Source organism: Amphibalanus amphitrite, unplaced genomic scaffold (genome assembly GCF_019059575.1).
Source record: "Amphibalanus amphitrite isolate SeventyFive unplaced genomic scaffold, NRLGWU_Aamphi_draft 000571F_arrow, whole genome shotgun sequence".
Classification (NCBI taxonomy): domain Eukaryota; kingdom Metazoa; phylum Arthropoda; class Thecostraca; order Balanomorpha; family Balanidae; genus Amphibalanus; species Amphibalanus amphitrite.
In genome coordinates this window covers 361858-383493 of record NW_024882065.1, presented here as the reverse complement: position 1 = coordinate 383493, position 21636 = coordinate 361858, and the positions used below count along the sequence as shown (strand labels likewise).

At 49.3% G+C, this 21636-nt stretch overlaps 1 protein-coding gene across 1 annotated transcript; it reads left to right on the top strand.

Annotated features, from left to right (window-relative positions):
- The first annotated feature begins 1846 nt into the window (after positions 1–1846).
- LOC122394067 (myotubularin-related protein 8-like) lies at positions 1847–21447 on the top strand. The gene is made up of 16 exons (XM_043390624.1): positions 1847–1994; positions 3748–3932; positions 4224–4340; positions 5200–5362; positions 5819–5918; positions 7012–7195; positions 11652–11786; positions 13728–13860; positions 14207–14439; positions 14774–14882; positions 15640–15781; positions 16518–16646; positions 17069–17195; positions 18028–18144; positions 18598–18738; positions 19159–21447. Exons 2-16 carry the CDS (start codon positions 3909–3911, stop codon positions 19312–19314), a joined length of 2010 nt encoding a protein of 669 aa, XP_043246559.1. The 5' UTR covers positions 1847–1994; positions 3748–3908; the 3' UTR covers positions 19315–21447.
- The last annotated feature ends 189 nt before the right edge of the window (positions 21448–21636 follow it).

The window sequence follows — 21636 nt, the reverse complement described above, 5'->3', positions numbered from 1 at the left end:
GATGCCTTGAGGTGGCTATAACATGTCCGTTCATTTAGAGGCATATTGATGGCTTGCATGAGAGGAATGCATTTTAGCATATTCTGCCATCCATTGCTACAAAAACTGAAAATGCAATTGCAGTCATGCATTCAAAGAAATGAAAAATACAAATCCATCAATGGGCTCCATCATGAACCGCTTCACCCAAGTTGTAAATTGTTGCAAGTTGCTGACAAAAGAGCCTTAGAATTGACTTTGACCTACCTGCTAATAATAAATGGTCACCTAACTTCTTATGGTAGCTACCTAAGTGTTTGGGTCTTCTGGCTCCATCCTGTGAAAGTCTTATCCAAGATCCAAGTCTTATCATGCTGGTTGAGTGTTGACTGCAGCCTGCAGTGCAATGTGTAGCTAATTGAACATATCAACAGTGTCAACAGTGCCTACATTTTCACAAATATAAAACAATGTGGATGGTGTAGCATTTCAAGTGTATTGATCAAGCAGAGGTTGAAGTGGAGGTGGCATTAACATTGAAGACCACATGACAGGTACAACTTGCAACTCAGAGATTGGTCAAATGGAATTATTTCTTCCTTCAATCTCATTGCGTGCTCATTTCAATTCTGCATTACCTACTTTCTTCATAATAGCTTCAAGTGTCCTGTCACAGCATCCAGGAGAGAGGCTGGTGCGGGACCAACACTCATCACCGTAACTGTTCCTGGGGCAGTTTGAGTCAGTCCAGCATCAGAGATAATGGCTGTTAGCAGCCCTGCTTCTCTTGCCTTTTCCTCAATGTCATACAATGATTGCTCATCATCAACCTTCACAACAACTTTTGCCTGTCCAGATCTTTTCCAAGAACTGAGGTCACCAGGTGATTCATCAAGTGCTCTCTTGTAAGCAGCAAGAGTAGCATGAGAGCACTGTGCTGCTATCTTGCCTTTCCCCATCTTGAGATCCATTCTCACTACAAGGACAAGCTTTTGCTGTCCATGGCCAGCAACTCGAGGGAGAGTCCGAGATCCACAGGCTGCAGAAGTCTTTGATGCCCCTGCGAGTACCTGAGACACTCGCCCTTGCCTAAGAAGCCAGCAGAAAAATACACCACATCCAAATCCAGTAGCAAGGCTTGTTAAGTCCATTCTCCCTCACTTAACTGCAATCCTGGCATGGATTTTCAATAGGTAGTTTCTGACAAGACCACTTGGCTTTGATTTCAAAATTCTGAGCACAAACTGTTGGCAAGGCGCAAACAAGTGTTATTCATTTAACACCACCACAAGATACTGGCAAGACGTATCACATTATATTGATACCTGCCGGCAATCTTAAAAATTAATATTGCATATTTCAACCCCGTATCACACGTGTGTGCATCACAGGGACACGCCTAAGAGCTGGACTTTTTGATGACGTCTTCGGGTGACGTTCACAGGTCAAGTCAAAGTGCAGCACATTCGTCAAACCCTCCCCTTTTTTGGCGCAGTTGCCTTGGTGCTGCCATATTTAAGCATTTTATTTACGCCTCATAATTCTGTTTTATCACTATATTTCAAATAAATGCTTCGAATCCTTACCTTTTATCAGAAAATATAAATGGTAGAAAGATGCATTTGGCTATTGTGGATGTTCGTATACTTTTGGTTTCAACGATGGAGACCGGCTCAAAAGTTCCATATTCCGGTAAAATCGCTTCTCGGACATAGGTAGGTATTAGGTAAGCAAAAGTAATCTAGGGTAAGCATCGTGGTTTGGTGCTAATTCAGTGTTTTTAAGTTCACAGCTGGTAAGGGCTACCAAATTTATAGACAAATCTTACGCGTGTATGCGTCAGTCTACTTGTTGGGTTTGTTTTGTGTTGTGTCCGTGAAGTGACGGCGGATTTATGCGAGTGATGCACTCGTTCCCCGAATAAAAGGCATTTTTATGTGCACTGTTACTTCAGGGTGAACGTTCTCATCTTCTCATCAAAATTTGCAGATTTTCAGTAGATACTTCAACTCCAGGTAGGTAAGAGCATTTCAATGAAATGAAAATAGGCAAGTTTGTTGGACGGAACCAGAGGCAACCTTTTTCTGGCAATATCAGTAGGCGGAACTATGGTCAAGCGTACCCATTTTCGGGAACGCATTTTCGTTCCCATGTTTGGGAACGATAAACCCAAATATGGGAACGCCATGTAGGCATTATTTAAAACAAGAAAAAGAACTGTTAAATGACGTCCAAAAAATATAAAACGATCGTGAACCGCCTGATAGTTGTCTCAATATTGTTGGGAAAGAGTTTGATATTGTAAGGCCCATCGTAGTTTCAAATCGTTCCCCTATTTCTAAAGCAGTCCATCACCCGGGCCGCGAGCCCAAATTTGGGAACGCTGTCGTACACTGGCGCTGCAAGCGTTCCTTATTATGGGAACGGCGTACCCAAAATTGGGAACGATTTCACCGACGCCTTTCAGGGGCTCTTTTCATTAACAAGCATCACGTCCAACGCCGCAAATTATTGTTAACGCAACAATCATCAGATGACCTTTCCGGCAAGACCGTTGCATGTTTCGCCCGGTCTTCTGCGCTTTTATTCCCGTCGATCTCGCAGCGGGCACGCCCCCCTCTGCAGGATTACGTAATCCACAACGCTCAGCGATGTTCAACAAGGTCTTCCATACCTATATCCACCGTCCGCGCCGAGGGTGGAGACATGTCAAGCACCTGTCTGCTAATCACCGAGAGTTGACGAGCACAAGAAGTATCCAAAAATGGGAACGCTGAATATGTTACACCCTCAAAACACCTAGTCCCAATGAAAATCTAGTTTTTTCCTTTCTTAATGAGTGTAAGTGGCAAAAGGCCTGGTAGGATGGGCACGACGTATGATCGAAATCAGCATAAAAATTATAAATAAGCCACACAGAGCGACCTATATCAGAGAAATTCCCCCAACCGATCATGCTTAGAAACGCCGAAGACAAAAACCACGCTCATGACACTGCTTATAAAACAACGCTAAACAGCTAGCATCCAAATAAAATATGTCTTTCAGGGCTGATAAAATACAGCTGAATGATTTTAAACCACTGAAACTGAGTTTACAACAGTAGTTCGGTAAAATCACTGACGTTCCACGCGGTCGATCGCCCCGACACCAAATGTCAACAATATTACCTCGGGACTGTCCGCGTGTTCGCTTGCATATGTCATCATCTGGTGTCGCTAGAATGAAACTTCATAACCAGGCGAAAATTATTATACTTGACCTCAAAATGTAAAAAATGCTTCATTTTCCTTAAACTTGCATGTTAAATGTCGTATAACCCATATTTCCACCATTCTGTCATTTTAAAAAATCATTAAAAATATCATTCCACGGTCAATTTCCTTGTTCCACGGTCAGATTAAAGATAACTTTATGGAGATTTAGTAGATACTTAAATCAGCGTGCACTTTTTGAGACGTGATGCACTTTTGAGTTTTAGTGGGCGAACGGCCGAAAAATTGCCTTCCGTTCTCATAAATGGGAACGCCCGTTCCCATATTTGGGAACTCCGTTCCCAAAAATGGGAACGTTCCTATATTTGGGTACTCATGACCATAGTTCCGCCTACTGATATGCTGAAAGAAATATGAGTGATACAAATAGTTAACATGCATTTTTGCTGATTAATTGATAGAAGTATGCTTAAAGAAATCCACCGCTTGCTCTGACCTGTTAGTGCTATCCCTTTTAAGCATCAAATTGACATTGACATGTTGTTTTTTCCAGTAACATTGAAAGTGGCAGTTGGCTTGAGTGAAGTTAAGCCGCCTGCAGTCTGAGTTGATACCACCGTGGATCAGTTCCTGAAGGGTGTCGGGCGGCAGCTGTCTCAGCTGTTGCCCGGCAACAATGAGGTTGAGACGGGTGTCCGTGACCCGCAGCAGACCATGGAGATCATCAAAAAACCAAAGGTTGTTTTAACAAAAGATACATTGGATTTGATTACCTAATGTATTTGCAATTGATAATGCATCCATTTACTTATTCATTCAAATTTCATGTAACAAATTGCTTATTAGCTTCCTATTTCACCATTCCAAGTCTCCTGCATTTAATTTCTTTAATCTTAGCATTGTCATGCATTTCTCTGCACTTCTCCCAAAGACAGTTGTGTAAAATGTAGCTCGGGATTCTCATATGTCTGTCTCCCTCTCTTACCCCCTCCATCAACTGTTTCACTCACCCGCTTCTGTCTGTGGCAGGTGGAAAAGGTGAGGATGCTGGAGCGGTTTACTGCAGTGGAGCCTGCACCTGGCACCCTTTACCTGACTGCCACACATCTCATCTTTGTGGACCCACGCAACAAAAAGGAGACCTGGGTGAGTGCTGACTGCAGTGTGCAACTGCAGCCTAATGCCAAAGCTTTGATCATGACTTGCTAACAGAAAAAAATGGGACCATAGACTTAGTTGTTTGGGGTGTATAGAAATATTGATAACAACTCTGACATGGTTGGCTGAGTTCATCGATAGTATTCAACCCTCACAATAAAGGCTATGCAGCTGGTGATGTCCTGTCCATTGTCATTTATTTGATGGCCCAGTCTTCAAGACTGTGAGGTAAAGATGTTTGGTAGGACTTTGATATGCAAACATGGGATGTGCATACTAATTAATACTTCACTCGCCCTTTGGGCCTCTGGCTGCCTAATATACTCATTGTTGTGTCTCATTTCATGATGCGGGCCCCCTGAGTTTTTCTGGCTGTACCCCTAAACTAAAGCCATTTCTGCTGAAATGCGCCTGTGTCACCTGCACCGCCCACGTTGGCGAGGCGAGGGTCGCCGGCCCATCACTCAGAAACACATCACCATTCTAGACGCGGTACCCGGAGATTATGCAGATCGGCCCATAGAGGCTGCGATATCGTAATGATTCTAATGGAGGGAGGAGGTACACGTTGGGTGTTGACAATCTCTGATGTGCGATGATCCGGCAGAAAACGAGTTATTGGACGAGAAATGGAATTCCTAAAAGTGTTTAGAAAGCACCTAACTTGCATTTGTTGTAGTTTATGGTTCAAATTCTCGTCCAGTGGTACATTTGCAATTCCCGGGTGTGATTTTCGATTGATTAAGTTGTTAGGTAGGTAGTACTCCTCATCGCACGCCATAATTACAATCTCGTTCACTTCCACCGGGTCAGGTACCGCACGGATGACCGTCGCGCTCCGTTTCAGATATCGCACATGCACATAGCGTCGGTGGAGAAGCTCCCGCTGACGCCGGGTGGCTCGCCCCTGCTGGTGCGCTGCAAGAACTTCCGCTCGGCCACGTTTGTCATTCAGCGCGAGCCCGACTGCCACGACATTTACACGTCGCTGCTCCAGCTGTCGCAGCCCGGTGAGTATGTGACCTCAGCAGTCCTACAGCCCCTGCAGCCCATTGAGTAGTCGTGTGTCGTCGTGGGGAAACTAGTGAGCTGTGAGGGCTGGCTTGTCGGGAAACTGGTGTGCATGGGCTTATCTTTCTATTGGTTACGTTGGTGGTGTTTGTCGCGGATTGGAAATAAATATGCGTTCTTTGTGGTGTATGACATAGGTATTGCGTAGGCTTATTGAGCAGGTTCATCTGACTAAACGATATGGATGCAGCTGTAATATAAAAATGGAACACTTCCCGCACTTTTCGGTTTTATGTGCCATTTACAATATACCCATTAACAGTCTTATAGCTTGATTGCGTTCGGTAGGGGAAGGGAGGCACATGTTCCATATCCCTCTGTCTAATGAAATGCATGCTCTCACGTGTGCCATGGTTAATTGCCCGTCTCTCACTCCGCGCCGTTCCATTTTCCAGTGGAGCTGCAGGACCTGTACTGCTTCCAGTACACGCCCCGCAGTACCGAGCTGCGTCAGGAGGAGGGCTGGAACATCTACAACCTGCGTGACGACTTTCGGTGAGTGCCGGCTGACTGCCAGTGGACAGAGACGTCCGGCGCCCGTCCCGCGCGTCTCCCTAGAGCTGACAGATAACCGCCCGCCGCAGGCCCAGGTCGGTTAGAGCTGAAGGTTAACGGGACCGGGAGACGAGTGTTTACGACGGCTGGAGTGGGCTGGAGGCGGCTCCAGGGCAGTCCAGACGGAAACGGTTTATGTGTGCGTGGGAGGGATGTAGGGACGATGGAGCGAGTTCGTGGAATAATTTGAGATTTGATGGTGCTCTGAAGTTGATGGTGAAGGTTGCTTTTAATTATTTTATGCGTGATATCTACGAAGTTTAGCGCGGTTTAGACGTTCATTGGTTGACTTGAGATGTTACTTGCTCTCAAACTGCAATAGTATGGGAGGGGTGTTCTTATGTTCCCTAACACAGAACGATCTTACAAAGCACACCATCCGATCGCATTGCCAACTACGGCCCATGAATGTTGTACGCATTACTCCCTCTAGATTAAGGAAAATTTCACCGGCCTACTATCGCTAATCGTAGCGTGATATGCTCGAAATCCTGATCTACGAAATTTTCGCGATGTGTGAATACCGCATATATTTATAGAGAAGCCCAGTCTAGCTGCACGCTCGACAAGTATTCGTCAATCGGCTGCAGTAAGTTACTGCTCAAAGTTTATCGTCTCCCCTTGTCCCGGCACGCTGTTCCCAGCGGGACCAGCCTCGGGCTCCCGCCGCAGTATTGACCGTCGCCCCACGCTCTGTGCGCCCGCCACCTAATGACAGTCTGGCGTGACATAGATTGGTCAGTTCTGTCTGCATTACCCCACTCCGGCTTACACACGGGACGGTCGACAACAGGACATTCGACACCGGGACTCGGGATGGTACTTGGTTACCGTGCTTCTTCGCATGGCGCCAGTGGTTTAGTATGGGCGAGATGTGGCTAAATTGGGTAGTAAAGAATATAAAGTAGCTAGGAGTTGTTACAAAAAGATAAATGATTCACCCGCCCGTGTTGTTATAATGTTATGTTGACCCTTACAGCCTACAGGGCATCATATAACAATCTATAAAATCCCCTCTTGTTCTGCCCACCAGGCGGATGGGCGTGCCGAACTCGGCGTGGACGCTGACGGACATTAACGAGTCGTACGAGGTGTGCGACACGTACCCGCCGCTGCTGGCGGTGCCGGCCGCCGCCTCCACGGCCGTGCTGATCGGCTGCGCGCGGTTCCGCAGCAAGGGCCGCCTGCCCGTCCTCAGCTACCGGCACCACAATCAGGTGGGTGCGACGCCCCGCGGAGATGTGATGGGACGGAAGGGAGTGGTCAGGCAGCTCATTTTTAGGTCTATTTTTGAACGATTATGGTATTCTTCATACGCATAACTATTAAGAAAGGAACGGCTTTGACGCTTTTTTCCTCCTAGAACTTATGCATGAGTTTTTGTTTGCTAATGATCCTGTGGTATGTTTTTTTGTGGCATTGATAAGTTCGGATGTTCCTTATAGATTTTTGATTGCGTCTATCCCATATCCAGCTGTCGTTTGATTGAGGAGTACTTGGACGAACACGCAGTATTACGTTTAGTTGCAGCTTCCTTGAAGCCTTACTCAGCGAAAAGAGATGACATATTCTGCCCCTTGAGATATGGTAGTTGTGCCCTAATCAGGGTTGTTAAAAACCCAGGGTTTTTGGTGAAAAACCCAAAAACCCTGGGTTTTTGCAAAAACCCAGGGTTTTTCATGGGTTTTTGGTGGGTTTTTGGTATTTTTGGTGGGTTTTTCGTGTTTTTTTTTGGTGGGTTTTTGATATTACTGGAGGCTTTTTGATATTTTTGTTCACACTTTGGTTGTTTTAGCTGTGATGTTTCATTAGGCCCTATGATCGTTGCAACCACGGTGGCTAAAGATAGTTGCAACCAGGCCCATGTCACTCCACTTTTGATGACATCATAAGGGGGCCTCAGGACAATTAATGGCGTGGTGCGCCACAATCGCTCCCAAGCTACTTGCCAACAGCTGCCATTTTTGAAAATATTATTTTGAAATAAAGTTTCAAGTAATGAAAATATTGTAATAAAGTTGTAAGTTAAATCTATACCATATCTAAAACCTCACTGAAAAATGATTTATCCATAGTAAAAATATAAGCTCGATGCGTTTTTACGTTGCTTTCCTGCTGCTGCAGAGGCTTTTTAAATCGTCTATATCTTCAAAACCGGCCATTTCTTAGCATATTGCTGCTCTTTTTTGTCGCTGGAAAATTAGTTGGGTTTTCCATTGACATCATCGGCTGAGCGGTAAGTGCACAGTGCCATCAAAAATCTTCAAATGAAGTTAGTCATTTTTACGTTGCAAAGGAATGGAGTACCCCTTGCGAGCATCAGGGGTGACGTCACTCAGGATCTGTCTCTGATTGGTCGGCGGGGGAGTGACTGTACCTTCTATAGATGGCCTTGGTTGCAACTAATTTTACCAGACGTGTTCTATAGCAATGTTTGTACCGTGGTTGCCATGGAGACCTGTTCAGTTTCATTGGTTTGTTACGGGGTTGCTATAGAAACCTGAGTTCATAGAACAGCCCAAGCAAATACCGTTGCCTAGCAACCTCTTCGTCGGTCGCACTTCCGCCGCGCTGGGAGGGAGCGCACGGATGCGTAAAAGTGATAATGCCGCCGAAACCACAGTATAAACGCTGTTTTAACCGAGTTTCAGAGTCGCCTTTCTTGCCCTGCCATCCGAAATTTTGACTACTTATGCATATTTTGGACACGGAAATCGCTACAGGAGACATTGATGAATGTGTCGGTGTCCAGTTTTCCACGAAGCTATGCGCAGATCAGGCCACAGGCGTTCTTGAATATCGCGGATGTTCCCGATCTTCAGCACGTAAATGCCCTCGGGTGTTCTCTTGGTTTGGCGACGTAGGTACGGGAGCAGCCAGACTGGTAGGTATGAACTAAACTTTGTCCCCCCCCCCCCCTGCCCCAGCCTAGCCGGCGGCCCGCTGCATCTCGCGCCTTATGTTGCAGGGCGTCTATAACACGAGGCGCGCCCGGCAGCCTCCGCCGAGAGCAGCGCTGACACCACACCACATAATTGCAGATTCCCGCCAATCCAGAGGAGTGGTCGACCTCATCCAGTCCACGTACTGGTGCACATGGACAACGAAACATTTTACTATTGTTTCCTATTAGTTGCTTGCTTCAGTTCCCATTCTAAATATAAAAAGCAGCTTAGAAACCCAAAAACCCACCAGGTTGGGTTTTTACTTATAACAGGCATTGATTCCGCGTCTCTGTAACACACTATAAGATGCTAGCATAAATTAAACATTGAATTAGGCCCAAAGCATGAAATACTGAAATGTAGAAGTGATTGTGGTGATCGAAACAATTCAAAGTTAAGGCAAAAACCCACCCTGGGTTTTTGCTTTCAATTACCCACCCAAAAACCCAAAAACCCAGTGGGTTGGGTTTTTGCTCGTAACAACCCTGGCCCTAATCCCTTCTGAGTGATATTGGGATAGGAGAGATTTGTTGGAGTGGAGTGGTTCTCCGCTGAGTAGATCTCGGAATGTGCCGTAACGGCGATTGTATAAAGCCTCATACCCGACACAGGCTCCCCGAGGCATACGAAGGACTAAGCGAGCAAATCGGTGGCTTTCACATTTCACATTTTCATGTGGCATTTGCCTGAAATTCTAATGATCCCCATTTTCGGTGATACTGATTGAACCAATAGTGAAGTCACTAGGGTTACCCGCGTGCTCCGCAACGCGAAGAAGGGTTATTTTTGACCCGTGGGTATTGGGTTGGTCTGTGTCGATCTGGTCGGCATCCATTATATTTCGTTCGATTGCTTTTTGACGGCCAAGCATTTTGTAATAAAACAAAAAGATACATCGCATCGAGGTGCCCGTTTCGTATTATCATGCGTTCTACTTAAGAATGATTCGGAAACTGGCGTGAAGTCTTTTGAGGACCATCGATGAATTTCGGTAAAAATGACTATGTAGTGGTTTGAAACATTTGCATTTTTAAGAATACTGTTGCTCATCATGTAAACATGAAGAGTGAATCTTGGACAGAATTGAATGCTCTTTCCAACGGTGCCATTTTCAATTGCCAAACGTATCAGGTTATGCAGCAAAACCCGTGTAATTAATAAAGTGGCACATCATCGACAAACACCATTTTCTCTAGCGATTTGTACCACCTTGGCGTCGATCAATTAGCTATTCACAATTTTTATATGAGAGGCGGTACCTTTCTCTTGCAAATAGGCGTTGATTCAACTCGCTCCATTTAACGGTCACCTAAAAATGAAATTAATTCCAAAATCCCTCAAAAACCGCAATTTTTCAAATAAAAGTGCCCTCTCCGGTGCACGTGGCGCGTGCTATCCTCTGCATTGCACACCATTCAATAGCCCGTTCAATTCTGTACACGATGCTGTTTTCCACGTGCCGGTCGGACCCCTGGTCACCAAGATATTGCACGGGAACTGGACCCGTGTCGGCCAAAATTAGCCGTTTTCGCCCGATTTCGCACGCCGATTTATACATGTAAAGTCTATGACGCGAATTTGCACTTTTTGGACACGCGCCAAGCGCTCACTAACGACCCGATCGAGCTGAGACCCCTCAAAGGCACGTCGCGCATCTTTGATCTATAAGTTGTGCAAATTTCACCGGGCTAGGTGCAACGGTCTGGCCTGTAGTCCACGCAAAGCACCACCAAGTCGGGACCTCGGTAACGGACAGACGCACCCTCCTCAAATAGTAATATAGATGGACCTTTTACCGAAGTTTGCAGTAGCCTCAACAGGCTATGGCGAGCGTAAGTAGCCTAGTTGCCAACTTTTCCATTACGACACGTGACCTGTTGAACAGTTGGCGTGGCGTATCTGGGTCTTTTGTGTCGATGTGTCGAGAACTGTTGCAATCCCACCCAGCTGTAGTTTATACCGGCTGTCTGTTTTTCGTGTCCTTAGATCAATACTATTGATCGATGGTACGCAGGCCATCGCACCCGAATGGTCCCTTTCCCCGTCTCGCTACCTCCGCCGTAGTCCGGCTAGGTTCGTGACGCGTGACCTGTGATAAAAACCGTCACGCTTTCATGACGCGTCCGGGACGGCTGGGTTCCGTCCAACCCGGAACAGAGCAGGCCGGCGGCAATTTACTGGTAGGGCCCGGCTTCCCACTCTGAAATGTCGACCGCACGCCGCGGCAGCCGGGGAGATGTCTGAAATAGCGTGTTACGGAGAACTGGGGCGAGCTCGCCGAGCAATGGTGGTGTGATTAACGAGTGAATGGAAGCGGTCGCGGCCGCTTTTTGGAGTCGTTAGAGGACGTTGTATGGTTGGTATGAGGAAATTGTATGTATGGTGTATGGTTCGAGCTCTCTTTCGGTTGTCAAATATGCGTCGTTTCGTATGTTCCGGTGAATGATATTAATAAGTAATAACTACCGTATCATCTCTGCCATTTTTTCTCACAACGAGGTTCCTTTTATCTGATGAGCAAATGCCAACCGCACAATGCGGCACTTCACACACAGTTCAATATTCTCCCCGTCCCATCAGTACAATACACGAGTCCTGCGCGCTGTGCTTACACGGGCTCCCCGAAGCGTGTTCCGCCTGTTACGCCTGTTCCGGACTGTTCTGACCAATGAGCCGTGCAGTCTCTGCAGGTTATGACCTCTGACCTGACCCCCCCCCCCCCTCTCAGGCGAGCATCTGTCGGTGCAGCCAACCTCTGTCCGGCTTCAAGGCTCGCTGTCTGGAAGATGAACAGATGCTGGAACTGGTCCGTTTGACCAATCCCTCCGACAAGCTCATGTATGTGGTGGACACTCGGCCCAAGGTGAGATACCCCCCCCCCCCCCTACCGGGGACGATGGGTCGTCGGGAACGGTGGGGTCGGGTCAGGCGGGAGGGGTGGTACGGGGGAGGCGAGGCGAGGAATTTCGGTACTCTCGTGTCATTTTTTTCTCGTAGGCGTCATATAAAAGCGATATGGCTCCCTAATTATGGCCTTTTTCCATGGCTCTATTTATTTCTGTTGCTCTTCGGTTGGAAACGCACTCTCATTAGCTTTGCTGTGGAGGCAATCGTTGTAATTGCCGTCATGCTTACATCATATGGACGAAATAGTTCTGCTTTGTGATATGCGGTTCATCAGTATCACCGTCTAATGAAAAGTGAACATACACCGAAACAGCCCAGCGCTCGCTGTTGCTGACAGACTGATTCGGCTCGGTGAACTGATTTCTGAAGCTGTGTGGGCGGACGGTATGTTCGCGCTCAGTCTATTCCGGGCTGTGGAAAGGTCAGCTCTGCCGAGGGGCGGGGTTCCCAGTACTCCCAGCGGCTGCAGTGGTTTTAGTTCGACAGACGGACGCGCGGGCGTGAATCTATCAGCAGGCTGACTGGCGTGGAGGGCTTCACTGAGCGGGCGGGGACGCTCGCTGCCAGGCGGATGTTTTTGCCATTAGATTATCATCGCGCGGGTTAGATTATCCTGCGTCTGTTAACCTTCGCCCCAGTGGGGGGGGGGGCATATGTTACCATCCTGTCGCGTTTTTTGCGTGTGAATAAAAAACCGCGGCGCGTAGCGCCGCGCCGCTTGGGGTAGCTTTTGGTACATCAATTTTGGACAATGTGTGAAATTTTTGACCCCAGGTTATGTCAGGTCAGGTCACCAGGTCAAGTTAACTGACCAAGCCTAAAAAAAAGTTTGCAATCATGTCCAGCCTGCAGTGTTTGTCAGAAAGGTTTCAAACTTGGTGGATTGCATGCTGTTATGGGCGCCTACAATTTGTATATCTCAGATTTTTTATATCCGTGACCTAAGGTCAGCTCAGTGGCGTGACCTTTCCATTACAAGTCAATGGAGAAAAATGAAAATGCCTCTAGATCCGTGTGTACGCATCGGAACAGTCCAAATATTTCAGAATCACAATGATTTAGTCCACTCGTGATGACCAAGGTGTCATTTTTGCTGATAGCCTCTAGACAGGTCATCCGAGGTCACTTGAGGCTACAAACAGTTTTTTGCCAATAACTCGCGATTGGAAAGAGATAGAACGCTGGGAATGGTCTCATTGTGTTTGTCTTGTTGAGACGCATCGACTGATATGCAACATGACCTTTTCCGGTCAGTTCATGACCTTGACCTGAGGTCAAATTTTCAAGTTGACCTTTCAAGGTCAAATTATAGTTCATTCGACGCGTCTCGGCGAGGAGAACACGATTCTGGCAATAGAAATGTCGTGGCTTTTTGTAGTCGAAAGTTATTGTCGAAAAACACTTTTCGTAAAAACAGCTATTTTTGGAGTTTTTGCCCTCTGGAAGCTAAACCGTTGACCTGAGGTCAATATTGATAATGACCTTTTCAAAAGAAGAGTTCAAAAACTATCGTTTGCTGTTCCGTGCGTTTTTTTAGCTACCATAGTTCCTGAGATAGCGGCATGTTTTCTGAAAAATATAATGATAATTGGCAAATTTTGACCTTTGATGACCTCTGGTGACCCCAATATTGCTCTAAGGTGAAAAATGGCCGAAATACTTTCAAACGTACGCATTGAGAGCTATCGACTGCTTTTTACCGCGTCTTTCTAGCCCTCTTAGTTTTTGAGTTAGAGGTGGGTGGTAACATATGCCCCCCCCCTCACTAGGGCGAAGTTGGCTGAGACCGCCACTGGGGCGCGGGTTAAATGCAGGCTAGGTGTGTTTATTGGATGCAATGCATACAACTCACTAAATCCCGAACTTCTGACCGCATGTCTTCATGGATTTTTCCCAGATCAACGCTATGGCCAACCGAGCCTCAGGGAAAGGATACGAGAACGAGAGCTTCTACCAGAACATCAAATTCCATTTCTTCGGCATTGAAAACATTCACGTTATGCGGCATAGTCTCAGCAAACTTGTGGAAAGTGAGTGCCTGTCACCAAGGTTTGTAAGCTATCGGGCGACGAAAATAATCAAGTTTGATCGTCCTGTTGAGTTGATGCTGAGAAAGAGGCATAGCACGTGTCCAGGCTGGTTCATATATGTAACAGAGTGAAAATGACTCAGTAGATTGTTGTTAGATTGCTCAACTCGGACAATGTTGCTGTGCATAAATGTTTGGTCCCGATAACTCATATTCCTCCGGGGTACTGATGTGTTTCTGTGTAGGCCCTCACTGATCATAATTCTGCCAATTTAACCCTCTGACCCGCCCGTATATCACCCATATCATGCCTCGCTGACCTGACCTCTCTCCCCTTCCCCTCACAGCCTGCGAGAGCAAGACGTCGGCGATGTCGTCGTTCCTCTCTGGCCTGGAGGCGAGCGGCTGGCTGCGGCACATTCGCACCACCCTGGAGGCAGCCCAGTTCGTGGCCTCCTCGGTGGAGGCCGGCACCACGGTGCTGGTGCACTGCAGCGACGGCTGGGACCGCACCAGCCAGACGTGCGGCCTGGCAGAGCTGCTGCTCGACCCCTACTACCGGTCGCTGCACGGGTTCCAGGTGAGAGGGAGAGTGAGAGGAAGATAAGTTTGGTGATAAAGAGGAGGGGAGTTGAGTTGTAGCAGGTTTGCAGAGAATCGACTAAATCTGTAGCGTAGAACTTTGGTGTAGCCCGTGATCTCGCCTGTTCGTAGTGGTTAGGTTTCGCGCTCAGTGGATTGCACATTTTTAGTTTTTCGTATGGAATGGTTGTGTTAAGCTGTGGACTTGTGAGTCTGTACGAACGATCGGACATGACGCGCAATCTGCCTTTGGTTGTGACAGTTTATGGCACATTTGTTTCGTCCACTTCAAGCAGCCTCTGACTGTCGCGTTCTTTTCCCTCCCCCGTCAGGCGCTGATCGAGAGAGTTTGGCTGGCTCACGGTCACAAGTTCACCGACCGGTGCGGATTCATCCAGCAGGACCCCAAGGAGATCTCACCCATCTTCACGCAATTTGTCGGTGAGTGCTGCCGTCTGCTACCTTCACGCTAATTGTCGTCAAGTCCCGCCATCTGCTGTCTTCTCGCAGTTTGTCGTTGAGTGCAGACCGCAGCTGCCGTCAGCCGATCCGCCTTTTCGCGAGGCCCTGTGCACTGTAAGCGGGCTGTGGTGGTAAGAGGAACGGCCAGCACCTTGTGAAGACGAATGCCCTGTCGTCGCCACCCTGGTCCGTGAGGAGTAGAGCCGTCTAATCCGCCGCGGATAACATATTGCAGTCCGTGTTACTGGGTATGCTGGTTGGGTTGGGAGGGTAAAGGTATGCAGTGCTAGATTGCGTTACTGTCTGAGAAATGCGCTTCACGGCGGTAGGTCGGAGCTGAAAATTGATGACCTCCGGGTGGTAATATTCATGTCGTATTTTCCACACCCGATCTGCTATTCATTGCCGGTCTATTTCTGTTGCGGTGCGAGCTGGAATTCCCTTCGTCATTACTAGTGGTGTATGCAGCTTCGGGGCTTGACAGGATCTTGATACAAATTTGTTTTTGAGCGAGAACATTATGTGTGCATTTTTTTTTTTTTTTGTCAGTGATGCACTTTGTCGCTGATTCTTCTCATTTCTTCCCCTCATTCTTTTTTTTTGTGACCACCACAATGGACCCATATGACCTCGGCTTGATAATGTGTGACCCCATGTGACCTCAAGGTAACCCCTTATGGCCTTAGCGTAACCCATGTGACCCTGTATGACCCCGTGTGACCCTGTGTGTCCGCAGAGGCGGTGTGGCAGCTGACCCAGCTGCAGCCCCAGGCGTTCCAGTTCAACGAGCGCTACCTGCTCACACTGCACGACCACGTGTTCTCGTGTCAGTTCGGCACCTTCATCGGAAACTGCCACAAGGATCGACAGGATCTCAGGTCAGCTGATCGATCGTACATGACAATAATGGTCATTGGTCAGGCGTTTCTGTCTTGGAGCGTTCGTGGGGCGTTAAGGTTTGAGTAGTCTGAGGTGGTGAGTTTCACGGATGTGGCTGTAGTTTAATTCAATGTTTCCTTTCAACCGGACGTGTTGTATTCAGCTAGAAGCCTTTAAAGCTGGCAGAGTTTGAAAGTTGTAGCGCAACTTTGTTAGATGTCTAGTAACTTAATCTGTGCGTTGCATTGTTTGGAAGCTGAGGCTGCGATACGTTGTGTGCTTAGTGAACCGTGATTTAATCCTTTACCCGAATAGTCGCCAGTGTAACCATGTCAGTCTTCTCTTATTTTCACATCACCTTTTGCTATCAAGCTACCCCTAATTGCAATTCATATTTGCCTATGTTTTCCTTTGTCTGATTATTTCGCACTCTCTGATAATTGTGAAGCCACCGCGGATTACCACCCTTCGCCATGATTCTGGCTGGGTGCGGCACCGGCCTCCGTAACTCCGTCGCCCGCCGTAATACCTGTCTGTTTTAGTGTGCTCGCTCTTATCGCTATTAGCCCACAGTATCAGCCACTGGACGGAATAACGCCCACAATATCTCGCCCACTAACTGACACGACGCTCACCTTCCCTATGACGTGCCTACCAGGTAGGCTTTTGGAGCGAAATTACTCCCTCTGGGGTTACATGACGCCTCTATTCACCTTCCCTATCTGTCTACCACAGGCTGTCGGAGCGAACTTACTCCCTGTGGGGGTACATGGCGCACCACCGCAATGAGTACCTGAATCCGCTGTACGACCCCACCCTGCACCCGGGCTGCCTGAAGGTCAACCTGGCTCCACAGACTATACGGTTAGTAGAACAGGGAGGGGAAGGGGAGGGAGGGCTGGCTGAGGAGGCCAGGTGTTTGAGTTGATGGTGAGATAGTGAGCTATGCAGCCAGTTCATTTTTAACTAACGAGTACGTGGATAGTATGGATCCGTTTCTTACGTAAGATGGTGTCCGTTCGTTCGCTTGGCTGAGCTGTTCTAGGTATTTTCTTCAAATATACAATGCCTAACAATGATTATACAATGATTATGCAACAAACTTTTAATAGGTACATACAATGTCATAGCGCGACACCGTCGAAATAACGTGTTGACTTCCATACATTTTACAACTTGCAGCCACCTCAGTGAAGTTGTCCCATTTGTGTAAATAAGTATCGTCCAGCTCTGTCTCACCCGTGTGGCTACCAGCCCATCACACCCCGCCGCTGTTTTCCCGCCAGGTTCTGGCGCGGGATGTACACGCGGTTCGAGTTCGGCGTTCACCCGCGGGACAGCCTAGCCGAGGTGACGGGATGCCTGTCCGACCACAACTCCTCACTGCGGGACCACATTCGGCTCATGGAGAAGGTCCGTACAGCAGTCACTGTCGGTGTGGGGTCTATTTCGGGTGGCGTAGGATGTAATCAAGGTGCATGGAGGTTTTGGGACCAAAATTAAGACGCTGATAGTGATGGATTTGTAAGGCTTTACTGGAGCTATAACAGGAGAGCTGCGGTCCTATTCTGAGGCGTTAATTTACTTTGCACTCGACCTGACGCTAAACCAATCTTTCTAATCATGAATTAAGCATGAAAAATGCACACGACAACGTTTACAAATATTTAATTTAATTTGGAAGAGTTAACACGACCTTTACACGACGACGTGTCCCCTACCACCAAAACCAGACTGCATACTCCCAGCCTGATGTCAAAAGGCGGCTGTTGCGCGCCACCTGTATTCCTATCCGTCTGAGTGTGTCAGCTGGCATTACAGCCGTGCCGGGCCTCCCTCGGCCGGGGCTCCCGATCGATACCCACTGGGGACTCACTGGGGACCCCAGCGGCTCGTCGAGTCGGTGACGCTACCGGATATTGACGCCGTCAGCGCCCTCCGCCGTACAGTGGGTGGGAGAGGTGTCTGAAAGGACTAAGGAGTGGTTGGTGGTACTGGTGCCTGCATGTGTGGTTTATCAGCTGACCAACCGCGGTGTTTTCCATTTTTTGGTGTGTAAGTTTTCTTTGACGAATCAAGAATCATTTAGCTATTTTTCGGGTGATGTTATTTCGGTAAAATTAAGTTGGTTTTGGTGTAATGCAGTTAATTAACATAAAGTGGAGCTCATTATGTTGGATTCCGTCGACAAGCTGTAGTGCTGTAAATTGTTGTAATATTTGACGGTCTACATCCCCTTCTGCAGCGGATAGCGCAGCTGGAGAGCAGGCTCAACAACGCGGCCGACGGGGAGAACCACGGTGGCGCGGACAGCACCTCCGGCACGGAGAAACTGTCCGAACGGCGACACATCCACGATCAGGTGAGGAACGACTGCATACCTGTCCTGGACCGACAGCTTGCCCGCCCTGTTCCGACAGCACCTCTGAGTTCTGACACGGGAAACTGTGCGATCGGTGACACATAATTATACGCTGTAGATGTCGACTCATGGCTCAATGTGTTCGACTTAAGCCGGCTATATAGCGCGGCGTGGCTGTATTTCTTTTTGTCATCGGTCATGTAAATACATGCAGTATGCATGTCGTATGACTGCTGATTCTCCATTGCTGGTTTGTTTTGCAGCGAGGAAATAATGTGATTAATGCGTAGACGAGTATTTCTTTAATGCAAGTATGCTAAACGCAAAGTCAAATATCGGGGTTTGGGACTTCGGTCAATAAATTGACACTCAACTGAGCTAACAGGTCATTCGCCACCCCTCCCCCTTCCCGTTCACCCTCCCCACCTAACACCTCCCGCTCCCTCCCGCCAGGTGAACGCCAACCTGCAGCTGCCGCCACTGACGGCCGACCAGCTGACCAGGGAGCTCGACTCGGTAGCCATCGAGTGGGCCTCGCCCAGGGGTGTACGCGAGTGCAGCTGCACCACCGCCTTCGACCACTTCAGCAAAAAGGTGCGCGTGGCCCAGGACAGGTGTCGTGTCATGGGGCTAGTGTGAATCCTGTTTGATCTTATTGAAGTAGAGGGAGGCTGTACCCCGAACCGACTATGAATGATGTACCATGTGGATGTTGAAATAACCAAGTAGCAATGGGCTAGGGTGACTGACCCTCTTGCTTTGCAACGCGAAGAAAGGTTATTTTCGACCCGTGAGTATTGGGTTGGTCCTGTGTCGATGGGATGCCTCTTTGCTGAGATGGAGCAGAATCATTTCGTTCGTTTCGTTCATTTCCTTGTTAAATTCCAGATCATTAGGGATCTGTATCCAAACATAGCCAGAAATACCACGTAGATTCTCACGAGTGTTTCATATTATGCATTGAGATACAGGCGTTTGACTCCATCTAACCGCTGTCGCTTATGCCGTTTTCAGTTTCACTGCTGGCGATGCGGCGAGATCTTCTGCCAGCGGTGTCTGGACCGGTGTCTGAGGCTGCCGGGCCACCTGGGCGGCGAGCCGTCGCCCGTGTGCCGGCCCTGCTACCGGCTGCTGACCAGCTCCCAGTCGATCGACTCGCAGACCACCTGAGGACACGTCTACAACCCCTGGCGACTGCGGTCGGGCTCCGGCGCCGCGCGCGCCCGCATCCGACCGGCCGCCGCGCTCGACCCCTTCTACCGACCCGAGAGTGGCGACGAATTGTGAACGGTGAGCCCGGCCGGCGAGCCAACAGCTAGAAGGCAGAGCTAGAGCCAGACTGTAGAGCTAGAGCTTGCAGGTAGGCTAGAGAATTGACCTGTGAGCTGGCTGGCTGGTTGGCTTGCTAGTTTGCTGATGAGCTAGTGAGCTGACGGATCAGTTCGGTAGCCGACCTACCGGTGACCTAGTGAACTAGCTGGCGAGCTGGTGGGCTAGCTAGTCAGCTGGTGGGCTAGCCGACCAGTCTGGTGGGCTAGCTAGCCAGCTGGTGGGCTAGCGGGCCAGCTGGAGAGCTGCCGGAGTTGTTAGGTGAGCTGGCCGGACCCCCGACAGTCTTTCGTCGTTCACTCTCGGTTAGTGCGGTAGATGGGGTTTTTACGGCAGTCGGTCGGCGCCGGGTGACGCGACGCGCGCCAGTTTTGCCTTGTTTACGTGTTGCGCGGTTTGGTGTGTAAGAACTTTGTGAGGCGGCGGCTAAATTTTACCGAGGGATGACGCTGCCGGGACCGGCTCTCTCCAGCCTCACAGTAGCTGGGCGAGCCGGCGCCGCCCTGCGCCGGGACAGCGGTCGGCACGCTTTCCGTGTGGCTTCGTAACATTTGTGTTGCGGTGTACTACCGAGAAGCGTGGCGCTTGTTTAGTTTTCACGGGCACGCGTGCACCGGTTAGGTCTGAGTTGTTTACGCTGATGACGGCCCGTACGCTGGCCCTTGGACTAAGTCCGTGTCAGCACGGGCGGCATCCGGCGCGGCGGCAGCGGCAGCGGTCGACCAGGGGTTGTGCGCACGTTCAGTCGGCGTCGCTGGAGAGAGGGAGGGCGAGGGAGGGAGGGGGCCGTCGGCCGCACCGGCCGGTCGGACGGCGAGCCTTTCCGTACGCCGTGTCGGCGACCACTGGTCGATTTCGGAGCTGTGAAACTTTCTCCAGTCACTGCGTTCTTGGTTCGTACTTTCGTTTAGTATTTCATCACTTCCCGTGGACTCACGGACAGGGAAAAGTATCTCAACGAGTGGCTAACTCCATATGCAATGGAGGAACGAAGCTCAACTTTTCTGTGCTCTCGGGGACTTTGCGACTATGCCAGGATGGTTTTCTTTAAAGGGCCTTCCGATCGGCCTGTCTTGCCCTGTGGGCTGTCCTCTGATATTTATATAGTGTTGTTAAGGCCTGCGGGCTACACGGGGCTACTTACGATTTTTGCGACCGTTTGTGACAGCCTCGTGGGCCTGCGCACGCTGTTGATAGTTATCCCTGGGGCATGTCTATTCCGGGGACTGTTGATGTTGCGTTTGTTTCGCCTGTTGCGCTCGAATCTCGCGTATCTTGCCGACGCGTGCATATTTTCTAGTCGGTGCGCTCGTCTGGGAGCGACTGCGGGCCCTCCGCCGCCGCCCAGCGCCCGAGGTTGCCGTGGAGCACGCACACGCCGCTCGGCCGTGGTGATTCGGTGTGGCGCTGGCCTTGGCCGGGGCTCCGTCTTACTGGGCACATAGTTCGGACGGTACTGGCGGGGCCGACTGCTGGGTAGTCTGGGCGAGACTGTCCGGCCCGCGGCAGGAGAGGTGGCCAGACACGGGGCTGGCAGGTGCATGAGACGGATGGTGTCGCGCGGAGGTCTGCTGTCTACCTGGACACCGGTCGAGTTTCCCACTGGGGTGCCGTTGGGCCGCGCATCGAGAACTGATTCTATCAGAGGTGCGGCTAGCCCCGCTGTTCAGGACAGGGTGTGTGCGTATAGGCCGAATGTATCCAAATGCGAGCATGTTACCTTATGCTACCGGTCTAACGGCGGCGGAATGCGAGTTGACACGATCGGACGAATAAGGGAGCCTGGGAGCGCACAGCCGGCCTCTGCGCCGGTGACCACGGGCAGATGTTTTGTATCAGCTCTGTGATGGTGATATGGACGAGTTATCCATGGTACGCATTCCAAGTATATATGTCTATCTAGCTTACACACGAATGTGCTGTCGTGTTACGGCCTGTCAGTGTGTGCGCTGAAATACACGACTGTAGACCAAACAGACGTGTTTAGGCTGGTGCTTCCCTTCCCACGAACTCAGCTGGTATGCTCTAATAAGAGCATTAGAACTTCTTCTGTGCGATATGAGAACACCGGCATCCGGCGAGTACACTGCATGACGATATTTGTGCATAATGACAGGGTTGCTGCTGCTAATACAATCAGCAACAGCAAATGCGCTCCGCGAT